This window comes from Geotrypetes seraphini, chromosome 9 (assembly GCF_902459505.1).
Source record: "Geotrypetes seraphini chromosome 9, aGeoSer1.1, whole genome shotgun sequence".
NCBI lineage: Eukaryota > Metazoa > Chordata > Amphibia > Gymnophiona > Dermophiidae > Geotrypetes > Geotrypetes seraphini.
The window spans coordinates 114471562-114493047 of NC_047092.1; the positions used below are offsets into that span (position 1 = coordinate 114471562).

Sequence of the window (21486 nt, forward strand, 5' to 3'; positions counted from 1 at the left end):
TGGAATGCACCAAACCAAACAGAACTGATCCTAAACTTTTTTGTTCCCTTCTACCCAAATAAATTGGGACATCCTATTTCTAAGCGTACCGTCTCCAACTGGATGGCGGCTTGTATCTCTTTCTGCTGAGCCCAGGCTGGATTAACCCTTCAGAGTAAAGTCACAGCCCATAAAGTCAGAGCTATGGCAGCTTCAGTAGCTTTCCTCAGATCTACACCTATTGAGGACATTTGTAATGCTGGTCCTTGGTTCATACCTTCTTGGTCCTTGGTCCTTGGTTCATACTTTCTTCTCACTATTGTCTGGATACTTTCTCCAGACAGGATGGACAATTTGGCCAAACAGTATTACAAAATTTATTCTCCTAAATTGCCAACACTCCCACCATCCCATTCTGGTTAGCTTGGAGGTCACCCATATGTGAGAATACCTGCCTGCTTGTCCTGGGATAAAGCACAGTTATTAACCATATCCAGGGACAGCAGGCAGCTATTCTCACAACCCACCCACCTCCCCTGGTTGGCTTCTCTGCTAGCTATCTGAACTGAGGAGACGCACCCTGTACTGGACAGGAAGGCACTTGCGCATGCGCGGTGTGGGCGACTCAAAACTTTGAGTTTCTTCAAGCAAGTCTGCTTGTGAGGCATCCGCATCCGGGCTCCGTCGATGTCGTCGCCCATATGTGAGAATAGCTGCCTGCTGTCCCTGGATAACACCTGTTACGGTAAATAACTATGCTTTTAATGCATTAATGGATTGTATATTCTTTGCACTTTGTATTTGATTTGAAAATTAATAAAGAATTTTTTTTTAAAAGGAACCCTCTTGTGAATTTGTATAAGAGATTTGCATACAATAGAGGCAGTGCACCCAAACTTCTCATATGTATTCATTGTGAATACTTTGAAAACCATTCTGAGTTGAAAGCCCCTCATCTAATATGATTAAGGTACGCCCTCTTCTATCTAGGTAGAGTGAAGGTGGCAAAGAAGATGGCAGATTTTGATGTGTTCTTTTCATGTGAAACCAGTAAGATGGTATTTTTGTATAGCTTTTAACTGCTTGACCCCCATGTTTAGCTGGTAGCTGAGTTTTTTTAAATCTCCTTTAGAAAAAGAAAACCACTACCATTGCGGTAGAAGTGAAGAAGTCCCAGCACAAGTATGTCATTGGCCCCAAGGGTAACTCCTTGCAGGAGATCCTGGAAAAAACCGGAGTGTCGGTTGAGATACCACCTACTGACAGCAGCTTGGAGACGGTTATACTGCGTGGCGAACCTGAAAAGCTAGGGCAGGCACTGACTGAAGTCTATGCCAAGGTAATTCTATAGATGGTAGAATATATGTTTGGGGAATACGAGTCTTTATTTAGCAAGCTTGTAACTGCTTGGTATAACTAGTAAGTTGAGTGAACTACGAAATTGTCAACTGCATTTGCAGTGCAGTTGAAAAGGCTATAGAAATTTGCAGCTAGCTTGAAAGGAAGATGATTAGAAGTTACTTTTTAATTGGTTTTCTCTCTCTCTCTCTCTCTTTTAGGCTAATAGTTTCACCGTTTCCTCTGTATCTGCCCCATCTTGGCTTCACCGTTTTATTATTGGCAAGAAAGGGCAGAACTTGGCCAAAATTACTCAGCAAATACCAAAGGTATAGAACCTTTTTGTATGGGGAGCATCTCGATTTGTTCAGAAGCACAAAGTTTGAATGTTTGTTTCACTGGAGTGCAAAAGTCCAGGGAAGATGCATATAATTTTCTTTTTAGTTGGGAGGGACTTCTCTGGTCATCTGTTGCCTCAACCACATTATTCTTTTTCATGTTTTCATTTGCATTACTTCCTCAAATTGTTTTACTGCCTTTTTCCTTTTGGTTCCAAAATGCTTCTCAGTAGTAACACATGAGTAGAAATTGTGGAATGTGCACATGATTCTTTTCTGTTAGGCTTATTCAGAATATATTTAAAGGTATGTTCTATTCACAAATAGTAGCAGGATGAAAAAGACAAGATTGTAATGGGATGGGGCATGAAAGGGCTTATTCTTTTTCCACTGAAACCACAATGATGGGATGATAGCCTCCTCAACCATAGTACATGATTGTCAGATGTTTGTGTACTTTTTTATTTAGCTCACACCTGGTAGTAGCTTGGTGCATAAGATTCAGATATACTAGATACTTCCTTATTCCCAGAATGCTTACAGTCTAATTTTATGCATGCTGTCATTGACTTCCTGTGATATTGGTATATTGGCTCTGTTTTCTTGGGGGGGTTTCTTCACATCTCAGGTACACATAGAATTCACTGAAGGAGAGGATAAGATAACCCTGGAAGGACCCACAGAGGATGTGAACCTGGCCCAGGAGCAGATTGAAATGATGGTAAAAGATCTGGTGAGTTAGCTTTTAATTACAGTTGTCTGAAAATAAACCTTCGGTTGAGAGTCATTAAGTTTCTCTGTTCCACCATTCCACTTCAGGCTAGTTAAATTTGTAAACTGGTTTTTGATGAGATTAGAGGTCAGGATTATCCTGTTGGTGTGCTTACTTGGGGCTATCGATCGGTTTGCGAGCACTTTGCGACCAGATTTCACTCCTGCACTGTTCACTAACTTCTGTAGTGATTCGATTATAATCCGCGCATGCAAATGAGGGGAACTGCATGCAAAGTAGGCAGGGACGCGATTCACTAAATGAATTTTGCGTTTCGACTGGGCTTTCCGCTCATCCTGAAAAGCGACTGCTGGGGACCAGTCGAAAACGTCTTTCTGACTCTCCAGCCTGCTCGTCCCGATCTTGCAGCCCTGCTCTCTGCCCCGAAAATGAAACCTGCGGCGCCTGTCCCTGCTCTCTGCTCTGATCTTCCAGCCCTGCTTTCTGCCCCGAGCTCCTACTTCCCTGCTGTGTGAGCCTGCGGGTTTAAAGCGGGGCTGCACGCTGCAATGCAGCCCTGCTTTAATCCCGCGGGCTCACACTGCAGGGAAGGTGGCAGAGAGCTGGAGAGTCTGGGTGGCAAGAGTAGGGCTTGGAAGGGGAGAGCAGGAGGGTGTGTGCAGAAAAGTAAAAACAAACAAACAAAAAACGGCCCGGCTCAGACGGGCATGCGCCAGACCATCTACAGATAGTCTGCGCATGTGAGCGGATCGCGCATCAGCGATCTGGGCAGGCAGATGGGGGTCGTTCCTCCGATCGCCCCCCGTCTGCCTATTTGTATTTTGTGACTTCATTGGACCTGATGTGGGCCTGATCGAACAGATTAGTGAATCCGGCCCTTATTTTTTTGTAGTGCTTTATCCCACCAGACTAGAGCAGACACTTGGGTTTGTGCAATCCTACCAGCAGGTGGAGGCAGCGAAGCTTAAGTTGTGATGTTGTAGCTTTAGAATCCTGTGCAGCAGCTTGGCCAGCCTTTCTTAGTCTTCAGCAGACCTGTAGATCTGATAGCCCTGTATGATAGTCTGCAGTGGTCTGCTTAGGAATATTTATGTGGATTTTGGTGTTTTGTGTTTTTTGTTTTTTTTTAAATTAAGAAAAAAAAAGTACTGAAGTTTTCTCTTGTTTAGGGTCTCTCACCTGGAGGATCCAGGCCTCTTTTCTCTTTTGAGGAGAGATAATTTGTTCCTCCAGAGTTCCTCGTACAGGACTGAAGAGCCCAAACTAATTACATAGTTCTACAGGCAATTTGAGTTTTGCTTTGTTAAGCAGGTTGCTTGTTAGCATTGGCTACAGCTGGAGAGAAGGAAATTTAGCTTTCTGTGGAAATATACTGCAGATTTTTTACCCAACGTGTGGTGGACACCTGGAATGCGCTTCCAGAGGACGTGATTGGGCAGAGTACGGTACTGGGCTTCAAGAAAGGATTAGACAAATTCCTACTGGAAAAGAAGATAGAGGGGTATAGATAGAAGATTACTGCACAGGTCCTGGACCTGCTGGGCCACCGCGTGAGCGGACTGCTGGGCACGATGGACCTCGGGTCTGACCCAGCAGAGGCATTTCTTATGTTCTTATGTTCTTAGATGCTTATCAATTTTTGTTCTCCTGGAGTTTTGTCATTCATGAGCCTTTAATGGCGGTGGCAGAAGGAAAAGGAAAGAAATGCTATATGCAGTGGCGTACCTAGCATATGTGACTCCCGGGGCCCATCATTTTTTGACACCCCCCTAATCTGTATGAAAAACATTATTTTTAGTAACAATCCACACATCTCACAAGAGTGTACCTAGAAAAGGGCAACATCTTTCATACTGCAGTTAGCAGTACAACATCAATACACCCATTGTAAAACTAAATAAGCCAGACTAGTACAGATCAATTCTGCAGTCAATCCTAACAGGAAAACTATGTCTTTTGAACACACAGAACACAGAAAACACCTTCGCCTAGTATGGAATATGTAATCACAAACTAACCTCTTCCCCCTTTTACAAAATTGTAGCGTTGGAGCTTTTGCCACCATGGCAAGCACTAAAAAATGCTCTATGGTTTTGTAAAAGGGGTGATAAAATAGAAATATGTAGACAAAGGTTAAATTGAACCACCAAGAAGCTGGACTCTGCATACAATGCAACACCACAGAAACAGGAATGCATCTCCTCTAAAGCAGAAAAATAAATAAATAAAAAACTTTTTTCTACCTTGTTTTCTCTGGTTTCTGCTCTCCTCATCTTCTTGTCACTCTTCATTTCATCCACTGTCTACCTTCTTCTCTGCCCCTTCTATATAGCATCTTCTCACCTTCTATGCCCCTTCCAGAAGCTGTATGCCTCCCCCTTCTATCTCTCCCTTCACCCCCATTGGTCTGGCATCCATTTTCTTCCCTTCCCTCTTCCAGTGGTCTGGCATATCTCTCCTCTCCTTCCCTCTCCCACACCCCCATGGTCTGGCATTTCACTCTCCCTTCCCCCCTTCCATCAGCATCTGCCTCCTTTCTTTCCCTCCAACCCAATTCCATCCAGTATCTTTTCCCCTTATGTCTCTCTCCCCTTTCCTTGCACACCAATTCCATCAGCATCTGCCCCCTTTCTCTCCCTCCACCACCCTTCTATGCTCCTTTCTCTCTCCCTCCAAACCAGCAAGGTCCTGCATGATTGCGTCTGTTGCCTCTGCTCCAGAAGATGTAAGTGACGTTTGAGGGGGGTGGACTGGCAGAAGCAATCATCCCAGAATCTTCCTGCACTTCAGTGTGGCTGCCAACTCTGCTCCGGAATAACTACGGCAGCTGCGCTGAGGTGTAGGTCCTATAGTAGAGCAGTGCAGGAGGTTCCGGACACAGCCGGCTGTGCACCCACCTAGGGTGTGCACCCAGGGCGGTTCTCCACCCTGCCCTTGGTATGCCACTGGCTGTATGTGGAATTCATAAGACAAACATTTTGGCAGGAAAATGTGCTCTGTGAGGCTATCGTTCTTTGTTTTAGGAGAGGAACTGGTGTATGTAGCACAGCTCTCCCTCCCTCACTATGCCAGTTCCAGCTGGCTTGCTAAGGGCAGGTGGAAACTTTTCAAGTTCTTTATAGTCAACCCTAGGGTCAGGTTGAAAAAGCTCTGCCTCAGCTGTTCCCTCTTTTTTTTTTTTTTCTAGATTCCTCAGCCCTATCACATAATGATATCATTTGTTACATAAAGCTTTATATATTGGGAAAGGGATTCCTTCACTTTCGTTGGAGCTTAATATAGCCCAGGAATGTTTTATGGTGGACCATACAAAGTCCTAGGTTAGATTTGGGCCAGGCTTTGGAAAACTTTGGGTCAGTACTCTCTAGTGAGAGAGAGGTTCAGGATATGTCCGCAGAGGAGCAGTTGTCTAGGAAAGGTGTTTGTCATCTACTATATTACTTTGTTTTGGGTATTTTTGTCAGTGAGCAGGATCCTTCAGTAGTCCTTTTTTCTTTTTTAAAAGAGTAATTACCAACCTTAATTGGACAGGTTCTCTCTTAAGTTTTCGGTAGAGCACCCTCCTTTCCTCCCCTAAATCCCCCTTGTTGGTAAACCATTTAAAGCTTTTCCTTTGATTTAGGTAGTGGACAGTATTCTGAATGTTGAAAATAATTTTTAGTTTTTTTGGTTGGGGGGAGGGGGGAATCTTCCTTTTTTTTTTTTTCTCTTAATTATACTTGTCCACTACTTTGTTCATATACTAACTGGCCAAGCTGCTGCAGAGGATTCTAAAGCTATGATATCACAACTCATTAGTTTTTCAGTATCTACCTGGTTGTAGGAAGGCATAAACCCATTTTTGAACTGATCTGGATGTAATCAAGGAAAGAGAATTAGTAGGTAAGGTCTAATTTAACTTTTCTTTTTCTTGTAGGTTGAACGGATGGATTACACAGAGATCACTATTGACCACAAGTTCCACAGACATCTCATCGGCAAGAGTGGTACTAACAGTGAGTCTCAAAACTTGCTATTATAAATCTTACAGCCTTCTAAAATGTAGGATTATCTAGTTTTCCAAATCCTGCTGTAGGCTCGCCAGTTCCCATCCAAACAAATCACATTAAGGCAGGATAAACTTTTAGGGGTCATTGTATCAAGATGATAAAGCAATTATCCTACAAGGGTTAGTTTCTACTAGGTGAATGTGTTTTGAACAAACTCAGAACATAAGAATTGCCATGACTGAGTCAGACCAGTGGTCCATCATGCCCAGCAGTCCGCTCACGCGGCGGCTCTCTGGTCTAAGACCAGCACCCTAACTGAGACTAGCCCTACCAGCACACGTTTTTGTTCAACAGAAACTTGTCTAACTTTGTCTTGAATCCTTGGAGGGTGTTTTCCCCTATAACAGCCTCTGGAAGGGCGTTCCAGCTTTCTACCACTCTCTGGGTGAAGAAGAACTTCCTTACGTTTATACGGAATCTATCCCCTTTCAATTCTAGAGAGTGCCCTCTCGTTCTTCCTATCTTCGAGGGGGTGAACAACCTGTCCTTATCTACTAAGTCTATCCCCTTCAGTACCTTGAATGTTTCGATCATGTCCCCTCTCAATCTCCTCTGTTTGAGAGAGAAGAGGCCCAGTTTCTCTAATCTTTCGCTGTACGGCAGCTCCTCCAGCCCCTTAACCATCTTAGTCGCCCTTCTCTGGGCCCTTTCGAGTAGTACCGTGACCTTCTTCAGGTACGGCGACCAGTGCTGGACGCAGTACTCCAGGAGAGGGAGTACCATGGCCCGGTACAGCGGCATGATAACCTTCTCTGATCTGTTCATGATCCCCTTCTTTATCATTCCTAGCATTCTGTTTGCCCTTTTTGCTGCCGCCGCACATTGTGTGGACGGCTTCATCGACTTGTCGATCAGAACTCCCAAGTCCCTTTCCTGTGAGGTCTCTCCAAGTACCGCCCCAGACATCCTGTATTCGTGCATGAGATTTTTGTTACCGACATGCATCACTTTACACTTATCCACCACGTTGAACCCCATCTGCCATGTCGATGCCCATTCCTCGAGCTTGATTATGTCACGTTGCAGATCTTCGCAATCCCCCTGCGTCTTTACTACTCTGAATAACTTCGTATCATCCGCAAATTTAATCACCTCGCTCGTCATTCCTATGTCCAGATCATTTATAAAGATGTTAAAGAGCACGGGTCCAAGCACCGAGCCCTGTCCACTGGTGACGCTCTTCCAGTTCGAGTATTGTCCATTTACCCCCACTCTCTGTTTCCTATGCTCCAGCCAGTTTTTAATACACTTGAGTATTTCACCCTCAATTCCATGGCTTGCAATTTTATGAACTAGTCGTTCATGCGGAACCTTGTCTAACGCCTTCTGAAAATCCAGATATACAATGTCGACTGGATCGCCCTTGTCTATCTGTCTGTTTACTCCCTCAAAGAAGTGCAGCAAGTTCGTCAAACACGATCAGCCTTTGCTAAAACCGTGCTGACTGGTCCTAATCAAACCGTTTCCGTCAAGGTGATCAATGATGCTGTCCTTTATCAGTGACTCTACCATCTTTCCCGGTACAGAGGTCAGACTCACCGGTCTGTAGTTCCCCGGATCTCCCCTCGAACCTTTCTTGAAGATAGGTGTAACATTCGCTACCTTCCAGTCTTCCGGAATCTTTCCCGATTTGATCGACAGATTGGCTATTAGTTGAAGCAGTTCAGCTATGGTCCCTTTCAGTTCCTTGATGACCCTCGGATGGATGCCATCCGGTCCCGGGGATTTATCGCTCTTAAGCCTATCAGTCTGCCTACATACCTCCTCTAGACTGACCGTCAATCCTGTCAGCTTTCCGTCTTCGTTTCCAGCATATAGCTTGATGGGTTCCGGTATGCTGTGCATCTTCGGTAAATACAGATGCAAAAAGATGTGTTCAGACTTGAGGAAGGCTTGTAAATTTATTTATTCACACATTTATATCTCGCATATCCTAAATCTATATGGATTACTCTCCCTGAGAACTTGGGGAATAATCTTTGAAGATGCTCAGTATTAGAGAGACTGAATTTGCATGTTGTTTGATTGCTGTTTTAAATCTTGTCCGTTTTCCAAATGTTAGTGAATAAACAGCATTTCCTGATTTGATTTGAAATTGTATGAGAACAATAAACTTCATGTAGAGCTGGATGGTGGAAAATAACTTGAGTGGTCATTATGTGGGAAGGATTTTGTATTTGTGAGGGAATGGAGTAAGGAAAGAAGGTATAAAACAACCTGCTTTGAATGCATGAGTTTTGAGCAACAACTGAAGTTTCTGATCAATGTCTGTGTTCTTATGTCAGTTAACAGGATTAAAGAACTGTACAAGGTATCTGTGAGAATCCCTCCTGATAATGAAAAGAGTAACCTGATCCGTATTGAGGGGGATCCTCAAGGAGTTCAGCTGGCCAAGAAAGAGTTGCTGGAGCTCGCATTACGCATGGTGAGTGAGCGAATTATTAAAAAAAAAAAAAAAAGAAAGTAGTGGCTTATAACCCTTTATGAAAATAACTTATAAAAGTGCCTTTGAAAAATATAAGTAACCCCTCATCTGGCAATATGGCAGAGGTTTGCAGCTTAACACAAAAACTCGGATATGGTGAATATCACAATGAATACAAAAAACACTTTCACCAAAAGGAAAAAATGAAGGTATATAATAAACACAAGCAAAGACCAGTCTATTCGGAGGAAAAAGCCTCAGACAGGGGCCCACCCACCTCCACTTTCACTGTCAAGCTGCCTCAGGGTGTAAACAAGTCCGATCACATTTTCACTTTCATGTGGACGCTCGCTTACGTCTCAAATGATCCTAGGATCCTAGGATCATTTGAGACGTAAGCGAGCGTCCACATGAAAGTGAAAATGTGATCGGACTTGTTTACACCCTGAGGCAGCTTGACAGTGAAACGCTGGCCATCGTTGGTGTCCCGATCCCTAAGGAGAAAGTTAAGTCACTATCTTCTCTTACCATTCAAATTTGAAAGCAAAAAAATATAAGTGAAAATAATTTTTAAACACATTGCTATGACCACTATAGAAGGAGGTTTTATGCCAGTGAAGTGATCGCCTGAACACCGTTATTCCACCATTGTGGAGGTGGGTGGGCCCCTGTCTGAGGCTTTTTCCTCCGAATAGACTGGTCTTTGCTTGTGTTTATTATATACCTTCATTTTTTCCTTTTGGTGAAAGTGTTTTTTGTATTCAGAGGTTTGCAGCTTGACACTCTTTTGCTGTCTGAAGAAGCCTGTGGAAGGTGAAACTGGTTGGAGCAAGAACTATGCAATTATAACAAATGTGGAGTTGATTTGGATAGCTTTTAACATGCTGGTATGAGAATTTCTTCACATTTTCCCATAGGGGCTCAACCTTCTAGGGAGGTTGATGAAAAAGGATTACTTCTGAAAAAATTATTTTAAAACTTTTTGTATCATATTCTGCTCTAGTGTAATAGGTGTGTCATTCTGGACAGTAGGGTATTCTCCCCATGCTTGCGAGCTGTGCAGAAGGAATCCATTCCAGGTTTTCAACTCCTCCTTCTCCATAGGACTTTGCTTCCACCTTCAGTTTTTCCTTCTGTGCGTGAACCGTAAGGTGTCTTTCTTGACACTACCTGGCTCACTTTGCTCAATCCTGATGTCAAAGGTAAAATCATACTTACGCGGAGGTAGACAAATCTGTGTTACAGTTCGATATCTCAACCGCCTTTGATGCGGTAGACCACTCTTTACTCCTACTAAAGTTGAATGGATTAAGCATACAGGGATCGGTCCTGAAATGCTTTACAGAATTTTTAGGAAATGGGAACCTATGAGGTTAGAATAGGAAATAAGAGGTCCCAAAAATGAGCACGTGTCTGCGGAGTGCGACAAGGATCTCCGCTGTCTCACTCCGTTTAATGTCTACTTAAATCATGGCAAAAATATTTTCCCACCCCAAAATCCACACATTTTCATAAGCAGATGATATCTTCCTACTTTGTGTACCAAGTGACACTTTGAGTCCACTCTGTAACATCTATCGAAGACATTAGAGCATAGTTCTTCAACCGCCGGTCCGTGGACCGGTGGTGGTCCGCAGAAAATTTCTGCCGGTCCGCGCAGGGCCGGCGAGATCAAGACGGCAGTTAAATTTCCTGCCGACTGCGGTTCCTCCCGACTAATGTTCCTCCCAGCCTCAGGCGATCAAGATAGGCTGCCAACGTCGGGGCCTTCCCTCTCTGAGTCTCGCCTGTTCGGAAACAGGAAGTTGAAACAAAATAGGCGGGACTCAGAGAGTTAAGGTCCCGACGTCGGCAGCGTGTCTTGATCGCCACCCCTGCCGAGTTGCTGAAGAGGGCCGCGGGGAAGTTGCGATTAGACCGGAGAGAGCTGCAGATTCAGGTGCAGGTGGAGGGAGATGGTCAGCGTGTGCGAACAAGATCCTGGAGAGCCTTCACAGTGGCTGTCTCCCCTCCCACCAGCTCTCCAATTTGCCAGGGAAGTGATTTACCGGCAACTTCCTGCAGGCAAGTACCGAGAGCTGCTGGAAGGGGAGGAAGCCACTGTAGGAGGCTGGGAAGGTCTGGAAAAGGGAGAGCTGTTACTGGACTTGAAGGGAGTTAGAAGGAGAGATGCTGCTGGGAGGGGAGGAGGGAAAGGTATGGGAAGAGAGTTAATGTTGGATAGAGGGAGGAGGGAAGGGAGAAGAAGGAGAGATGCTGCTGGGAGGGGAGGAGTGAAAGAGATGGGAAGAGAGTTACTGTTGGATAGAGGGAGGAGGGAAGGGAGAAGAAGGAGAGATGCTGCTGGGAGGGAGGAGGGAGAGAGATGGGAAGAGAGTTAATGTTGGATAGAGGGAGGAGGGAAGGGAGAAGGAAAAAAAGGAAGGAGGGTAGGGAGAAAGAAAAAAGGAAGGAAACAGCTGGCAGGGAGATTACAGGAGGGGAAGGGGGTCAGGGTGGAATGGAGGGATCAGATGAGAGAAAGGGGAGAGAGAGGAATGAGAAAGTAGAGAGACATTGATGCTGGAAAGGGGGTCAGCAGAGAAATGAGAGAGGGATAAAGATGCTAGATCTGGTGTAGGAGAGATAAAAATGAAGAAGGCAGTGAAGCTGGAATGAATGATGTAAAAAGGAGAGAGGAAGATGGACAAGGAAGAGGGGCATAGAAAGAAGTCAGATACATATGGAAGGGGGAGAGGGCAGACATTGGATGGAACGGGCAGATGCTGGAAGGAAAAGAGTGAAAAGAAGATGAAAGCAGAAACCAGAGACAACAAAAGGTAGAAAAAAATAATTTTATTTCTATTTTGTCATTAGAATATATCAGATTTGAATTATATATCCTGCTAGAGACATAACTGGGGACTGCAGTATTCTGTTAGCATGATATTTCTATGTAGCATTCTATAATAACTTGGCTTGTTCAGTTTTCTTGATAGTAGAGGGGATATATGTGAAGGGGAGGGGAGACAGGGGTTTTGTTGGTCCATGCTCTGTATATTTGTATTTATAAAATCACAATTGTTCAGAATATTGTTTCTTTTTATACTTTAATAAAATATGTTCAATATAAAATCATAATTGCGGCTTGTGCAGATGGAATCAGATGGTTTGCGGGGACCGAGCTCGCGGAGATGGGGCGTAAACGGGGTTTTTAAATTTTAGTCCTAGTAGTTTGCCGGTCCACAAAATAATTCTTTTATTTCTGCCGGTCCACGGGTGTAAAAAGGTTGAAGAACACTGCATTAGAGGACCTGACCACATGGACACAAAAGAACTTCCTTAAACTTAATAAACAAAAGACCAAAATACTATGGTTTGGAGACTCTCGCTCCCACATACTGATTTGGTACTGTACATGAGATCCTCAAAATTGAAAATACCTCGAACATATACTAGGCATTATCCTCGACTCCCAGCTAACCGTTGCAGATCACACAACTCCTGGTAAAATGTTCTTCAAGCTAAGGCAACTAAGAACAATATGATCCTTTCTAAGCCAGGCTAACTTTAGAACTGTTGCACAGACCATCTTACTAGCATACCTGGAATACTGTAACTCCTTGTACTATGGCATCACCAAAAAGGAACAAAAGATTGCAATTACTCGAATACCATGATCAGATTAATTTTCAGAGTGGGCAAATTTGAAAGGGCCAGCCCACTGTTAGGAAAACTGCACTGGTTGCTAATGAAAAAATAGAATTAATTTCAAGATCACCTGCATGGTCTAAAAAGTGATGTATGCAGATGGAATGGACTCATATTAGACATCAAGATTCCTTGTTCCTTCCACAATGTGAAAAACTCAGCACCTTATGTTGTCCATCCCCTCACCTCAACATGTTAAATGGAAAAAAACTATTCGAGTTCATTTGAATTCCTGGGACCCAAAGCGTGGAACAGTTTACCCCCTATGCTTATGCCAAGCTCCCTCCTATTACAGCTTCAGAAGAGCGTAGGCTTTTTCTCTTCCTGTTTCTCTTTTGCTGTTTTGTAATTGTATGTATTTAGTGTTTTGTTTTGTTTTTAAATAACTTTTATTAAAGAAATTTCAAAATAGAAGTTATTATCAAAAATTCTCAAACAGTGGTAGAAATAACAAACCACAAATGGAAAAATCAACTTATGAATAACGAATATCCTTGGCTAAAGTTTCTCCATCCCTCCCCCCACCCTAACCCATCCAACCCTCCCCAGAGGTCAAGAAACGGTAACACTAAACTATGTTCCATTGATTAGTCTTATTCCAACTCTAAAGTAGTCGTTTCTTTCCATTTTTTTTTTTTTTTAAATAACATCATGTTTATTGAGACAAAAGGCTACCAAACAGCATCAAAGCTACCATGGAACAAGCATTTGCAAGGAAAACTACTACCGAAGTAGCACATAAGCAAGAGGTTAAGTCAGATAATTGACAAAATAGCCTGAGCAATGATCAAAGGTAAAGCTAAGAATACATGCTAGCCAGCAGTCCCAGTCCAATTTATATTGGTAAGACAGTCAGAATCCCCAAACAATTCAACACATCCATCCCTCCCAGACATACAATGCACACCATCCACACAGCTGTACAGTCTCTATCTCTCTCTATCTCTGTCTATCTCTCTATCCCTCTCTCTGTGTGTGTCTGTGTTTCTCATATTTAGACCATATTTTCTGAAATGATGCTAGACATATTCTATACATGTCATACGTGCAGCTGACATTACCAAGCCGATCCATTTTCTATAAAATGATATACAACAGGTCCAAACATATTCAATAGGCAATATTCCTTAGATTTATATATTACGTTACATTAGAGATTTCTATTCCGCCATTACCTTGCGGTTCAATCTAATCTAATCTAAACCTTAGGTTTGTATAACGCATCATCTCTACATTCATAAAGCTCGACACGGTTAACAAGAGTTAGGGTAGAAAGGAACTCCAGTGGAGGGAAGAGGCAAAATGAAGAGAAAAATTTAGAGGACTAGAATAACCAGAGAGGGAGGAGGAGTTACATTTTTGAGAATAGCCAGGTTTTCAGATGTTTACGGAAGAGTTGGAGGGAGCTCAGATTCCTAAGAGGGGAGGTAAGGTTGTTCCAGAGCTGAGTGATTCTGAAAGGGAGGGAAGAACCTAGTTTTCCTACAAGGGAAACGCCTTTTAGAGTGGGAAAGGAAAGTTTCAGTTTTTGGGTGGATCTGGTGGAATTGGGGTTAGAGGAGTTCCAAGAAAGAGGAATGAAGGAGGGAGGATGCCGTCTAGGATCTTGAAAGTGAGGCAGGCACATTTGAAGTGGACTCTGGAGATTATCGGAAGCCAGTGGAGTTTAGACAAAAGCGGTGAGACGTGGTCAAATTTGCTTTTTGCGAAGATAAGCTTAGCAGCGGTATTCTGAATCTGCTGGAGTCTTTGAAGGTTTTTCTTTGTTAGGCTTAGGTAGATAGAGTTGCAGTAGTCCAGTCTGGATAGGATGGTGGATTGGACAAGGACGGCAAAGTGCTTTTGATGGAACAGGATCTCACTTTCCTCAGCATGTGAAGGCTGAAGAAACATTTTTTTACTAGGGAGTTGAGGTGATCGTTGAAGGAAAATGTAGAGTCAATGATGACTCCCAGAACTTTACTTGAATATTTAAGATGCAGAATGGAGCCAGAGGACAGTGGGATGGATGTGGGCAGTTGGTCCAATTTTGGGCCGAGCCAGAGAAGTTTTGTTTTAGATTCATTCAGTTTCATCTGCACAGTGTGGGCCCAGGATTGAAGGTTCGATATACATGAGGAAATGTTCGCCGAGAGGTTGGTGAGGTTCCAGTCGGTCTCGAGGAGGACAAAGATGTCGTCTGCGTAAGTGTAGAGTGTTTCATGGGGGGAGAGATGGAGGAGTTTAAGGGAGGACATATAAATGTTGAAAAGGATAGGAAAGAGAGGTGAGCCTTGCGGGACTCCACAGATCGGGTTCCAGGGGGAGGAAGAAGTGCCCTTCATTTTGACTATGTAGGAGTGGGAGCGTAAGAACTTCGAGAACCAGTCAAGGACTGTGGAGTTAATGCCTATCTCGGTGAGTTGGTAAATTAGAATATCATGATGGACAACATCAAAAGCTGCAGAGAGGTCGAATTGAAGAAGGACGGCGAACTTGTTGCGAGAATGGAGATATTGAACTTTTGAGATTAAGGAGGTCAGAAGGGATTCGGTGCTAAAGTTAGGACAGAAGCCGTATTGGTAGGGTTGAAGAATGGTGAATTTCTCAATGTAGGAAGATAGTTGAGTGGATATGATGGACTCTAGCATCTTGGTAAGAGGGGGAATGTTAGCTATTGGACGGTAGCTGGATGGTGTAGAGGGGTCTAGCTCAGGTTTTTTCAGTAGTGAAGTTAAGGAAATATGGCCCATTTCTGGGGAGAAGAGACCCGAATGGAGGCGGAGTTTAGGAGAATGGTAAGAGATGAGATGGCCTGAGGGGGAGTGTTCTCGTAAAGGTAGGAGGGGAAAGGATCCAAGGTACAGTTGCAGGATTTCAATTTGAGGCAGAGATTATAGACCAGGGATTCGGAAACAGGTTCAAAGGAAGACCAGGATCTGTCTGCTGGGATAGGGTAGGAGTCTGTTGGGATAGGATTGGGGTCGATTGGAATCAGAGATTCATAGGAGATTGCAGGTGGGAAGGAGCGCCTTAAGGTGGAGACCTTATCGTTGAAGAACTTTGCTAGAGAATCGGCTGAGGGGGAGGAGGGAAGGATGGAATCATTTTTGGAGGTTAAGGAACGCCAGATGTTAAATAATGTGCTACTCTGATTGTTGGATTTGGAGATTTTGTCACCGTAGAAGTTTTTCCTTGCTTTTTTTAGAATGGTATTGTAGACTTTAATGTTGACTCTCCAGGAGAGTCTGTCTGTAGGGGATTTAGATTTTTTCCATTTTTGTTCCAGAGCACGGCATTTCTGTTTCAGTTCTCTGTGGTATGGGAGGTACCAAGGGGCCTTACGGGAGTAGGAAATGGTTTTAGTGGAGAGAGGGGCGAGGGAATGGAAGGTGGACTCGGAGAGGGCGACCCAGTTTTGCCAGTTATCTTCTGGTTCTGCAGGTTTAGAGATGGGGGAAAATTTGTCGAGAAAATTGACCCAGAACAGATTGCTCAAGATTTTTTTACGGAAGGTAATAGAATTTGAGGTGCGGTATGGGGGCCCGAGATGTGACATGAAGATGGGGAGGCAGAAGGCCCCTTAGGTAGTGGTCGGACCAGGGGACGATTTCCCAGCGAATGTCGTCGGTTGAGGTTTTGTGAGTAGTAAGATCTAGAAAGCTGATGAGGTCTAGTGTGTGGCCTTTTTCGTTGGTTGGGGAGAGTGTGGGGGGGGAAGCCTAAAGCTGAGAGGAAGCTATTAAATTTGGATGCATCCTTGCTGGTGACATCGTCAAGGTGGAGATTGATGTCTCCGATGATCAGTAATCTTTGAAATTTGAGGAAGGCGTTTGTTATGGTTTCAAAGACGAGTTAGAAGGAATTGTTCCAAGGGGCAGGTGGGCGGTATAGAAGCAGGATACCCAGAGGATATGAGGGTGGAATTTGTCGTTGACTGAGGCTAATATGTATTCTAATGAGGAGTGGCTGCCCTTTTCAAGGAGCTGGACATCGAAGAATGATTTGAGAAGGAGGGCCAGGCTGCCTCCTTTTCGGTTGGTTCTGGGAGAGAAGAGGCCTTGGTAGCCATGGGAACAGAGTTCGTTTTGAGTAAATTGGTCATCTTTTGTGATCCAAGATTCTGTGATGAATAGGAAACCGGGGTCTGAATCCTCGAGTAGGTCCTTCAAGATTTGAATCTTATTGCAAGCGGATCTGGCATTGCAATAGAGTGTCGGGACTGGGGTGAGAGAATGTGAGGTATGGTTGGGGGGGGGGGGGGTGGAAGCGGGGTTAGGTTTTAGAGAGGCATGGTTGACTTTATAAGAGTTTTTGTAGAATGAGTGGTGTTTGGGGCGAATCAGCATGGGAATTCTGAGGCCAGGGCAGATGTTGCAAGCATTTGTAGAGTCGAGGAGGTTGGGGGAAGGGGGTGTCAGGCAGGGGGAGTGTTTGAGAGAAGAGCAGAGTAGGAGAAGAAGGAGCCATGAAGGTGGCTTCATGATGAGAGTTGGGGATCTATGGGCTAAACGGGCCTGTTTGAGGCGTGTGAGAGTAGGTTAAGGATGGAGGAGCGGCTAGGTAATAATGTACTAGGTAACAGCACAAACGATATTAGACAGATCTAGTAAAGCGTTTCTAAATTGGCGTTATTCTGAAAATGATCTTGTGGAAGGGGGATGAAGATAATCCGACTATCAATTTGGTATTCAAATTAGCATAGACTTTTGGATACAATAGGCATTTAACAAATTATTTAAGAATTGACAACAATTCTCAAATATTAAGAAGACAGCAAACATTTAACAAATTATAAGATTCAACAGGTATTTAAGTCAATTTTTGATTACTTTGCCTTATGTATTTTTTTTTTTTTTTTGAGAGCTAGTAAATGAACTTTACAGTTGGATGAGTTCACGATTATACTTAACGATGAAAGATTTCACAATTAAATTTAAACATGGGGAAAGTTTCCCCTGCTGGCTCGGGGTGGGGTGGGGGGGGGTGGGCAGAGACCCACATATGTGGCCGCTGGTTTCGGTTGGCGATAGCCCACTTGAAAGGAGAAAAATTTCCCCTGCTTCCCTTTCGATCTCACCTCTGCTAGAGGTGGGGTGGAGAAGAGGCCAGGAGCCCTGCTGGAAAGGGCTCCCGAAACTGGCCGCTGGTTCCGTGCACCGTTAGTGCTGCTTCCCTTTAGTTCTCTTCCCTGCTGGAACAGGGGAGGGGTGAAGACAAGACCAGGTGCCCTGCTGGGAAGGGCTCCCGAAACTGGCCGCTGGTGCTGTGCGCTGTTAGCGCTGCTTCCCTTTAGTTCTCTCCCCTGCTGGAACGGGGGAGGGGTGGAGATGAGGCCAGGTGCCCTGCTGGAAAGGGCTCCCGAAACTGGCCGCTTGAAAGGAGAAAAGTTTGAAGGGAGAAAAGTTTCCCCTGCTTCCCTTTCGATCTTACCTCTGCTGGAACGGGGGAGGGGTGTAGATGAGGCCAGGTGCCCTGCTGGAAAGGGCTCCCGAAACTAGACACTTGGAGGGAGAAACTGGCCGCTTGGAGGGAGAAAAGTTTGAAGGGAGAAAAGTTTCCCCCTGCTTCCCTTTTGATCTCACTTCTGCTCTAGACTAGAGGCTATGAGAAGATTGCTTGGGAGTGGAGGTTGTAATTTAGAGTGGGATTTGATAGCTTTATTTGTTTGGAAGTTCGGTCGCTTCTTGGTCGCTTCGCAAAGTGCTCTCGCTAAGGCGAGTGCCATTGATGCACACCTTAGATGATGCGCCGAACGGCTATGTGCCATTAGGCACTGAGCCTTTTATTGGCTCAGTGTTGTAGCATCAGTGGGAGGGACTGAGTGTGCTTCCACGTCTTGGTGTCCCTCGCGCTGCTCCCGATCTGAGGTAAGAGGCCAAATTGGCAGAGCCAGAAGAAAAGTAAGAAAATAAAAAAATTAAATTAAATTTAAAGTGTTTCCCACTGAGCCTTTTATTGGCTCAGTGTTGTTGCGTCAGGGGGAGAGGCAAGGCCCAAGACTTCTGAGATAAATCCCACCATTAAATCCCAAAACAATTGAACTTTGGGGCAACTCTACCATATATGGATAAAAGAACCTTGTAGTCCACATAATCTCCAACATCTATCTGTGCCTTTATCAAACATTGCCTTTAACCGAACTGGTGTATAATACCATTGATATAGCATCTTATAACCATTTTCCATATTACTAGAGATTGAAACACTAAGTAGAAGAAGCATTTGCTGATTCCAATTCTTTTGTCCATAGGTTTTTCCAAGTATCTCCTCCCAAGCCAATTTTATATTTTAAAGGATAGGGAACCATCTGTATAATAGCATTATACAGTTGAGTAATTATTCCCCTTATCTCTTATAGAAAAACCCCTTCCAACAAAGATGGTGGATGATTTAATTCCTGTAATGCTCTTCTATGGACGAAATCCTTTAATTGTCTATAGTGAAAAAAATCACGATCTTCCATAAGAATTGCTGCTGCTAGGTCAGGCCAGTGGTCCATCGTGCCTAGCAGTCCGCTCACACGGCGGCCCTTTGGTCAAAGACCAGTGCTCTAAATGAGTCCAGCCTTACCTGCATATGTTCCGGTTTAGCAGGAACTTGTCCAACTTTGTCTTGAATCCCTAGAGGGTGTTTTCTCCTATAACAGAGTGTTCCAGTTTTCTACCACTCTCTGGGTGAAGAAGAACTTCCTTACGTTTGTATGGAATCTATCCCCTTTTAACTTTAGAGAGTGCCATTTCCATTCCCTAAACTATACTACACCATTCTTCTTGTAACTCCTCTGGAAATGTTCTTCTTCTTGTAACTCTTCTGGAAAAGTCCAGAAGTCTCTTTGTAATCATCCTGAAAATGTCCAGATGTCTCTCTTGTAATCCGCCCAGAACTGCAAGGTTGAGGCAGAATAGAAATCAGTAATGTAATGTAATATTCTCCCTACCTTGGAGAGGGTGAACAACCTGTTTCGATCATGTCCCCTCTGTCTCCTTTTCAAGGGAGAACAAGCCCAGTTTCTCCAATCTCTCACTGTACAGCAACTCCTCCAGCCACTTAACCATCTTAGTCGCTCTTCTCTGGACCCTTTCGACTAGTACCGTGTCCATCTTCATGTACAGCGATTAGTGCTGGATGCAGTACTCCAGGTGAGTGCGCACCATGGCCCGGTACAGCGGCATGATAACCTTCTCCGATCTATTTGTGATCCCCCTTCTTAATCATTCCTAGCATTCTGTTCACCCTTTTTGCCGCCACCATGCATTGGCGCGGACGGCTTCATCGACTTGTCGATCAGAACTCCCAAGTCTCTCTCCTGGGGGAGTCTCTCCAAGTACCACCCTGTACTCGTGTATGAGATTTTTGTTACCAACATGCATCACTTTACACTTGTCCACATTGAACCTCATTTGCCATGTCGCTGTCCATTTCTCGAGCTTGATTATGTCACGTTGCAGATCTTCGCAATCTCACTGTGGCTTCACCTCGCTCGTGGTACCTATGTCCAGATTGTTTATAAAGATGTTAAAGAGCACGGGTCCAAGCTCCGAGCTCTGCGGCATCCCACTGGTGACGCTCTTCCAGTCTGAGTATTGTCCATTTACCCCCACTCTCTGTTTCCTATGCTCCAGCCAGTTTTTAATCCCCGTGAGTATTTCACCCTCAATTCATTGACTTGCAATTTTCTGAAGTAGTCATTCATGCGGAACCTTGTCTAATGCCTTTTGAAAATCCAGATATACAATGTCGACTGGATAGCCCTTGTCTATCTGTCTGTTTACTCCCTCAAAGAAGTGCAGCAAGTTCGTCAAACATGATCTGCCTTTGCTAAAACCGTGCTGACTGGTCCTCATCATCCCGTTTCCGTCAAGGTGATCAATGATGCTGTCCTTTATCAGTGACTCTACCATCTTTCCCGGTACAGAGGTCAGACTCACCGGTCTGTAGTTCCCCGGATCTCCTCTCGAACCTTTCTTGAAGGTAGGTGTAACATTCGCTACCTTCCAGTCTTCCGGAATCTTTCCCGATTTGATCGACAGATTGGCTATTAGTTGAAGCAGTTCAGCTATGGTCCCTTTCAGTTCCTTGGTGACCCTCGGATGGATGCCATCCGGTCCCGGGGATTTATCACTCTTAAGTCTATCAATCTGCCTATACACCTCCTCTAGACTGACCGTCAATCCTATCAGCTTTCCGTCTTCGTTTCCAGCATATAGCCTGATGGGTTCCAGTAACATAGTAACATAGTAACATAGTAACATAGTAGATGACGGCAGATAAAGACCCGAATGGTCCATCCAGTCTGCCCAACCTGATTCAATTAAAAATTTTTTTTTTTTTTTTTCTTCTTAGCTATTTCTGGGTGAGAATCCAAAGCTTTACCCGGTACTGTGCTTGGGTTCCAACTGCCGAAATCTCTGTTAAGACTTACTCCAGCCCATCTACACCCTCCCAGCCATTGAAGCCCTCCCCTGCCCATCCTCCTCCAAACAGCCATACACAGACGCAGACCGTACAAGTCTGCCCAGTAACTGGCCTAGTTCAATCTTTAATATTATTTTCTGATTCTAAATCTTCTGTGTTCATCCCACGCTTCTTTGAACTCAGTCACAGTTTTACTCTCCACCACCTCTCTCGGGAGCGCATTCCAGGCATCCACCACCCTCTCCGTAAAGTAGAATTTCCTAACATTGCCCCTGAATCTACCACCCCTCAACCTCAAATTATGTCCTCTGGTTTTACCATTTTCCTTTCTCTGGAAAATATTTTGTTCTACGTTAATACCCTTTAAGTATTTGAACGTCTGAATCATATCTCCCCTGTCTCTCCTTTCCTCTAGGGTATACATATTCAGGTCTTCCAGTCTCTCCTCATACGTCTTCTGGCGCAAGCCTCCTATCATTTTCGTCGCCCTCCTCTGGACCGCCTCAAGTCTTCTTATGTCTTTCGCCAGATACGGTC

General features: G+C 44.3%; 1 protein-coding gene across 4 annotated transcripts in view; it reads left to right on the plus strand.

The window, feature by feature from the left end:
- HDLBP (high density lipoprotein binding protein) overlaps positions 1-21486 on the plus strand; it is a 783060-nt gene that overhangs the window by 271559 nt on the left and 490015 nt on the right. For all 4 annotated transcript variants that reach the window (XM_033958794.1, XM_033958796.1, XM_033958797.1 and 1 more), the window contains exons 8-12: positions 1112-1318; positions 1539-1646; positions 2284-2388; positions 6305-6383; positions 8723-8862. In XM_033958794.1, the coding sequence (XP_033814685.1) occupies positions 1112-1318; positions 1539-1646; positions 2284-2388; positions 6305-6383; positions 8723-8862 (639 nt within the window). The remainder of the gene's footprint in view (positions 1-1111; positions 1319-1538; positions 1647-2283; positions 2389-6304; positions 6384-8722; positions 8863-21486) is intronic.